The following is an 8,310-nucleotide window of genomic DNA, read 5'->3' on the forward strand; positions in this document are numbered from 1 at the left end:
AAGCAAGATAAAAAAGGGATCTTGGGACTTGGGGGCTTACATTTGAAGTAAGTAGTATAGCTAAGTATGAAGTAACTATGTTTTGTTTCACACAGCCCACATTTCACTCTCTTTTATTAATATTATTATTCTCTCTCCAACTTTTAATTTTTATTTTCTCAACTTTTCCACCACTCTGCTTGCTGTGCTGTGCTGTGCTGTGCTGTGCTGTACTTTCTCATTAATCTTCTTCTTCTCCAAGATTCTCCCACGCTTCATCAATGGCGGACATCAGTCACCCACCCATGGAACAGCTTCAAGACTTGGAGTACTGCATCGATTCCAACCCACCATGGCGTATGCTTGTTTATTTCCCTCTTTACTCCAATTTACACAATCACACAAAGCAAAGGATTTTTTTTATTATTATTATTTATTATTATTATTTTTTATTCAGTTTCATGCAGTGTTCTTAAGTCTTGACTGATTTTGGAATTATTATAAGATTTATGGGTTTTTTTTTAATAATGTTTGATTATTATTATTATTATTTAATATTTTGTAATTATGGTATGTCTTGAAGGGAGTATGTTTGTCAGGTTTAGAAAAATGTTTTGTGTTTTGGGGTGGAATTGGGAACAGGGAAAGTAGAGCACCAATGCGGCTTCTTTTCTTCTTCTTTTTTTTTGTTTCTTTTTTTTTTAATAAATAATTTTTTATGGAATTTTGTATTGATATCTGTAGAGCAAAAGTCAAGGGTATGAAGGTTGTTGTTGATTATTTATTGACCAAGTGGGTCACCCAATTTGTCATTTTCCTAACAATTTCTATTTTTGGTTTGGTGGAAAAGAAGATCAAATATCAAATCCATCTTTTGTTTTTGGGTTGAATCATTGTGAAATCATCAAGATTTGAATTATGAACTTTATGTGTTATGTGATTAATAATGCAAGTTCAGGTTTTTTTTGGGCAAAATTAGATGAAGACAAATGTGTTACTTTCATGTGAAATTGAGATTTAATGTTTTACTTAAATTTGTTGTCTTGTAGCCGAAACGATTTTGTTAGCATTTCAAAACTACATTCTTGTGATTGGAACAAGTGTGATGATACCTACTATGCTAGTCCCCTTGATGGGTGGATCAGATGTAAGCATTTTGATTTTAGTGTTCTTTGTTATATAAATTTGAACATTTTACGTGTTGATTAAGTATTAATTGTTTTCTTTAATGACATCGAGTAGGGCGACAAGGCTCGTGTTATACAAACATTACTATTTGTAGCTGGAATCAAGACACTTCTGCAAACACTATTTGGAACCCGATTGCCTGCGGTTGTTGGAGGCTCGTTCGCATATCTTATGCCCATTCTTTATATTATAAACGATTCGTCTTTGCAACGAATCCCTGATAATCATGATGTATGTTTTTTTAAATTTCAAAAGATTGGATTTAGAGTTTACAATATGTGTATTGAAATAAATCTTTTTTTGCAGAGATTTATACAAACAATGAGAGCTATTCAAGGGGCTTTAATTGTTGCTTCTAGCATTCAAATTGTAATTGGTTACAGCCAGCTTTGGGGTCTCTTTTCACGGTAGATTGATGTTTATAATGTTATGTTTTCTAATTTCCGTGTAACTTTTTGTAATATTGTTATGTTTTCTAATTTGAATTTGGTATCGTTTTTGGCTTCTTTTTTTAGGTTCTTTAGCCCTCTTGGTGTGGCACCGGTTGTTGGATTGGTCGGTTTGGGTCTATTTCAACGCGGATTTCCAATGGTAAGTTGGTTACATCTTGAATTTCTTTTTCAAGTAAAAAGTTGACATTTTTAAAGAGATATCAGCTTACCATTTATAGAAAGGAAGTATTTTTATTAAAAAGGCGTATACTTTCTTTTAAAGAACTTGCGTGTAGTACTTATTACACTCTCGGTTGCATGAAAATTGTATACTCTACATGTAATGATGAAATAGAGGAACCTCATTTACCAAATCTAAAAACAAAATCTTTAAATTGGAAGTATGATGACGGGTCACGGGGTCAGTATGTAACTTAAGCTTTACAATTTGCCATAAAAGATATCGCAAATTTTCAATCTTTGCGTGCTGTCTAAAGAATAATGTTTTGTATTGGTCCGTTGGTTTTTGTTCAAAAGATTAGAATTCATACATATTATGAAGTTGGAAATTAGCCCCAGTTGACTAGAAAAGTCAGCGTGCATGATTATTACTGTTTCTTGTTTATCTTATCGTCTGGTTTACATTTTGTCGTTTGATGTTTCTTTTCTTAGCTAGGAAATTGTGTGGAAATCGGGTTACCTATGCTACTTTTGGTTATTGGAGTTTCACAGGTAAGTTATTGTTATAATTATCATTTGAAAAGGTTAATAAACCAAATGCTATCTTTTACACCTTTGATGTGCTGATGCATTCAATAATGTAGCAACTTTTGCTCATATTGTAGTACTTAAAGCACACAAAACTACTAAAAGACGTGCCCATTTTTGAGCGGTTTCCTTTGTTGATATGCATATCAATCATCTGGATTTATGCGATCATACTAACGGCCAGTGGGGCCTACCGGAATAAACAGCATGTGACTCAAGTAAGCTGCCGTACAGACAGAGCAAATCTCATATCCACCGCTCCTTGGTCAGTTAACTATATTAATAAAATTATAAATTCATTTAATGTCCTTGCATATTTGGTCTCAAAACTAAAATCCCATATGCATGAGTGAACTTTTAGGTTCAAGTTTCCATACCCTTTACAGTGGGGCCCACCTACATTTTCAGCCGGTCATTCATTCGCGATGATGTCATCAGTTCTTGTGTCGATGGTTGAGGTATTGTTTGTATTTTGAAACCTTAATAACTGATTTGTTTTTGGTTGTGTATTAATAGTAATACTTATGTTATGTCAGTCAACTGGTGCATATATGGCGGCATCTCGGTTGGCAATTGCGACCCCACCACCTGCTTATGTGCTTAGCAGAGGCATTGGCTGGCAGGTGAGTTTGTATCTACTTATATGCTTATGTTAGAAATGGCTAATATAACCTTGAAGCTCACAATGTATATTTGTAAATTATTCAAATAGGGAATAGGTATACTTTTGGATGGTCTTTATGGAACCGGAACTGGATCCACTGTGTCGGTGTAAGAACCTAATTATTATCAAGTTTTTAACTTTTAATTTCTTTTTTTTGTTGTTGTTTAAACTAACCTAAGTTTTATCTCAGTGAAAATGTTGGTCTTCTTGGACTAACACGAGTCGGGAGTCGAAGAGTCGTTCAGATTTCTGCTGGTTTCATCATTTTCTTCTCCATATTAGGTTAGTTTAATATTTCATAACATTGTATTTGTCAGTTTATTACATTTAATGATATATAGTAATTCTTGTCTAGTTGTCTTACTAAGATCCGTGTATAATAGATCTAACATAAGATTTATTTTGCGTTTAAGGAAAATTTGGAGCTGTGTTTGCATCTATACCGTTTCCCATATACGCAGCAGTATATTGTGTTCTATTTGGTCTTGTAGGTATGTGATTACAACATCCCAAATGATTTGTAGCACAACTCGTCTTTATTTTAAAAAAAATTCATTTTAAGATTTCTATATATGTTTATGTAGGCGCGGTTGGATTATCATTTCTTCAGTTCACTAACATGAACTCTATGCGAAACCTCATCATAATCGGGCTTTCCCTTTTTCTTGGAATCTCCATTCCTCAATATTTTGATGAGTACGCAACTATAAAACATGGGCTTGTTCGCACCAATGCCGGTTGGGTATCACCTCTTCAGTCCCTTTTCCTTTCTTGCTATTTTGATTCCTTGTGTCACACTTTATGTTATCTGGTTATCTTTTTACTACACTTTACACGCCAAGAAAATGTTTTTTTGAGTCGTGGGTCTCAATGGGACTGCTGACCATCCTCTCTCTATCTTCCGGGATAGAGGAAAGGTTTGTCCCATCCTACCCTCCCCAGACCTTACCGATAGCTTGCTATGAGTGGGATTTTATTGGATACTTATGTTTGTTTGTTTTACGCCTTACAAGAATCTTGTATCATTTATGGTAATTTTTTATTTTTTTTATTTTGCAGTTTAATGCATTCTTGAATGCCATATTCTCATCACCGCCAACAGTAGGTTTGATGGTGGCGGTGTTTCTTGACAACACGTTAGACGTGGTGAATTCAAAGAAAGATAGAGGGATGCCATGGTGGGTGAAGTTCAGAACATTTAGAGGGGATAACCGGAATGAAGAGTTCTACACTTTGCCCTTTAATTTGAACAGATTTTTCCCGCCGACATAACAAAGAGGAGGTGTGAGAAGGCAAGCCATGATCAAAAAGAGAGAAGACAAGTTGGTTACTAACTCCCATTTTGTAGTGATTTTATGGACAAAAGTGTTCCTTGAATTTGGGACTGGTTAGGCTTCTTTTTGGGGTCATATATTAAGAGTTCAGATTATTGTGTTGATCCATTAGATATTTTGTGTAGGAGCAGAGCAGGGTACAAATATTTGAAATGTCTATAGAGCTTTTGATCATTGGTTCTTTTGGAGGTTCTTCACTAATAAAAGGAACAGTAGTGAGATGATGTTCTTGAGTTGTTTGTATGGGGCCAATACTACGTGTATGCATGTATATATGTATGTTAAAAGTAAGCATGTATTTGTATATAGTTATGAATGCAAGACATGCATCGTCACATGTGTGCTCACGCGAGAGTGGATATAGTAAGCTAGTTGTCCTTTTATAAAATTTGGTAAATAGCGGGATCTACATGTCTAATAAGATCTTTACTAAGATTTCCGCCATGGATTTACTTTTTGATTTTATAATATAAGGTAAAGTAAATAGTTGAAATGTTCTAAGTCGACCAAAAAAAAAAATGAATGCATAAGTTATTATTATTATTTTTTTCTAGTCAACCTTTTGAACTCAGTAAGATGGCCTTTTTTTAGACGTGTTGGCCGAATTCTGCTTAAGAATGTACATGTCTAATGTTGTCTTTCTCGAATAGATGTTGCAATTTTTAATAATTGTTCATCGAGCACTTTCTCATGTGGTTGTTTACAAGAGTAATCAGCAAAGTAGATCGAAAACCCAGTCTCTCTTGGAATGTTAGATATGCTAATAGTTATACTAATCCAGTTTACAATCTTATAATTTGTATTTATATTGTGTGATTTTTAGTTTTAAGTAACTCAAAATAATAGTGTATTATAATGGTCACTCGTCATTAAGACGTCATTAACTCGTTTATTGATCACTTGATTGTATTAAGATGTAAACCAATACAACTCATTATTACAACCCATATTATTGCAGTGAAAAGATATTTATTTGAATATACGGACAAAAACATATAAAATTGAGTTAATTACATGGATGATCCTTGTTAAAAAGTCATGTTACGGTTTGATCCTAATTTTTTGGAAATTTACGGGTCATTATTGTTAAGCCAAAAGGCCCATAACATTGTTGGTTCTCCACACTACCATATTTCCAATTTGTCTCAATCTTCTTCGTGAATATTATTTATTTATTTATGCTCTTGGTTGCTTCTTGCTTCTTGCTATACCTATGACTCCATTGCCCATCTTTATCTTTGAACACCAGGATTTTCGGTAATTAATAGATAGCATTATCAAAAGTTCCGTGGAAATAGTCAAGTTTAAAGTGCAAGGGTTCGTATGGAAGGAGCCAAGTGTAGGTTTTTATACTGTTTGGAGAGGGAGTTTTAGTGGTAGTAAAACTTTTAAGAGAATTTAAGCGCAAGTGTTTATCATCCTTGCTGTCACACCCCGACCAATGAAGGCGGAAACGTCGAGGCGCGACATGATTGCTCATTGCACAATGACACTATAAAGTTACAATATTTAAACAACTCATTTAAATCCATATCATCACAAATAACACAACAATTGTTCATACAAAATGTCAAATAGATAGATAAACAAATAACTTGTTCTTTTATTTTCTAATATCCTAAAGCCAAGATAATAAGTTTCTTCAAGTAATCCAATCAAGCTAACATCAAACCTGTAACATTGCATAAAATAGAGGTTGTCAACACGAAGGTTGGTGAGTAATTTTCATAGTTTTGGACAATAAGTATATAGTATGAAATCCACAACTAGTATATGAAAACAATAAATAATAGCAACAATTTAGATAATAAAACCGTCAATAAGAATACATTGACGACAATAATGAAATCGTCAATAAGAATACATTGACGACACCTTTCTATATGGGGATACCATATATACTCGGAATTAACGTATTATCATACTGTGATGAGGCTACCCGCCTTAGCATTCAAGAATTTGCACATAATCATGTAAAGCATATAACACCAAATCGGGCATTTATTTAAGTAAACATATACAATACGTGTTGTGGTTTAAGACTCAAGTATAAATCATTTGAATTTGAATAAGTATGCAATGTCACCCCCAAAACGAAAGATGGAAAACGGGGGATGAAAAAGTACTCACATTAACAAGTAACTTGAAAGATAGTGTCGTGAATAATCGGAGAGATCGGTTTAACGAGCAAGACCTATATTAAACGGGTCTTGTGTTAGTAGGTAGTCTTGGAAGGGTTTAAAATAAAATACATGACAAATAAAGTAAATAAATAAAGTTTAGGATTTAAAATGTAAATATTTGAGAAATTAAAGAAACGAGTTTTGTAAAATAAGTTTACTCGAAACCGGGTCTCGGTATTCTATTTATTAGTTTTTTTCTTTTTTTTTACTCAACCTATGTTAAGTAATAATGTGGGTTAAAATGCGATATTGCAAAACCCTTGGTTATAAAAATACCAAAACGAGGTTTAAACGAGTGTTCGGGTTTGTCGGTTCAAGACTTGATAATTGACCAAGCTCACAGTTAACTTCCCAAAATAATAAATGTTATGAGATAACCCAATAAAATCAAAATAGACTTAACCAAGTATGTAGTTCTATTGTGAAGAACCTTAACGTTCGTTAAGCGAGTATACGACCTTATCGGTTCGAACTTGTAATAAGATCAAGTTGGTTACCGACATGCCAAGTATTTTTAGAAATTAACTAAAATTGATTTAAAATATAATCTTGAAGAAAAATATGAGTTTTGGTGGCTAAAAACACACTTGTGTGTCTTAAGCGAGTGAACTCGGTTTAGTTCGGTTTTTGGTTCGGTCCTTGACTCGGAATAAGACCGAGGATGGTTACCACATACCCAATTACCATGGAACTTGTAAAATAACTTATAAATAATAATACTCAAGTTTTACATTCAAAAAGTTAACAATAAAGCTTTTAAACAAAAGTTCGGTTTTTGGTTCGATCCTTGACTCGGAATAAGACCGAGGATGGTTACCACATACCCAATTACCATGGAACTTGTAAAATAACTTATAAATAATAATACTCAAGTTTTACATTCAAAAAGTTAACAATAATGCTTTTAAACAAAAGTTCGGTTTTTGGTTCGGTTCTCAACTCGGGATGAAACCGAGGCTAGTCACCACATACCCAATACCATGGAACTTGACAAATATGAACAATAAACTAAAATATGTAGAAGTTAAGCAAGTATAACAAGTTATATGGTTAGATTTGTTAAATATATGAACAAGGACTACAAAATCCTCCATGTAACCTTGCCTTACTAGCCCGACATTTCAACCGGCCGAGACCGGAGAAATGAAAGACCGAAGGTAAACAAGGAGCGTATATTATATATATGTTGTAACATCAAGCTTTAAGTATTGAGAAGTTAGTTAAAATGAAATATTAGCTTATGAAGAACAACCTTAGAATTCAAGAATTTGAGAGAGAAATGAAGAAATGAGCAAGCACAAATGAAGAAGATGAATGTGTATATATAGGGTAAGTTGAATGGGTCTTTCATAAAGGATGTTTCATGAAAATGGGTTGGTTATAGACCCAAGAAAGCACAAACTACAAATGGGTCCTTCAAGTCTCCATTTTGGTAGTTTTAGTCCCTGGAGTTCGTTTTGAGAGTTTTCGGGGAATTTTAAGAACCGAAAAGGGTGTTTTTTTTTATTCAACAACTATAAAACAAATATTTAACATACAATTCATCATTTTGATAATATCGAAAGGTTCGGGATACAAAACGGGTCGGGTTTAAATTAAGAATATAAGTATAAAATAACCCGAAATTGACAAATGTCACACTTGCAATTTAACTCAAAAATTCATTCATCCCAAAAATTATGAATATAGGGACGTGAATAGTGATTTCCTATATATAAAGAGAGATGTGCCTATATATTTTAAGGAATTTGATGGAGCGCAAA

At 33.5% G+C, this 8,310-nt stretch overlaps 1 protein-coding gene across 1 annotated transcript; it reads left to right on the forward strand.

The window, feature by feature from the left end:
• Positions 1-230: 230 nt before the first annotated feature.
• Positions 231-4,439, forward strand: LOC143592193 (nucleobase-ascorbate transporter 1). The gene is made up of 14 exons (XM_077072162.1): positions 231-336; positions 1,029-1,126; positions 1,222-1,398; positions 1,474-1,574; positions 1,683-1,758; positions 2,271-2,330; positions 2,444-2,631; positions 2,728-2,824; positions 2,903-2,989; positions 3,079-3,137; positions 3,221-3,312; positions 3,444-3,521; positions 3,615-3,772; positions 4,090-4,439. The coding sequence occupies exons 1-14, from the start codon at positions 261-263 to the stop codon at positions 4,300-4,302; spliced, it is 1,560 nt and encodes a 519-aa protein (XP_076928277.1). The 5' UTR covers positions 231-260; the 3' UTR covers positions 4,303-4,439.
• Positions 4,440-8,310: the final 3,871 nt, after the last annotated feature.

This window comes from Bidens hawaiensis, unplaced genomic scaffold, assembly GCF_021521415.1.
Source record: "Bidens hawaiensis isolate Kalapana, Puna unplaced genomic scaffold, B.hawaiensis_p1.1 tig00040589_1, whole genome shotgun sequence".
Classification (NCBI taxonomy): domain Eukaryota; kingdom Viridiplantae; phylum Streptophyta; class Magnoliopsida; order Asterales; family Asteraceae; genus Bidens; species Bidens hawaiensis.

Coding starts and splice junctions, on each gene's coding strand:
- LOC143592193 (XM_077072162.1), top strand. CDS start 261: ATGGCGGACATCAGTCACCCACCCATGGAACAGCTTCAAGACTTGGAG. Junction 3,313..3,443: donor CATTTTCTTCTCCATATTAG/GTTAGTTTAATA, acceptor TTTGCGTTTAAG/GAAAATTTGGAGCTGTGTTT. Junction 3,522..3,614: donor TGTTCTATTTGGTCTTGTAG/GTATGTGATTAC, acceptor ATGTTTATGTAG/GCGCGGTTGGATTATCATTT.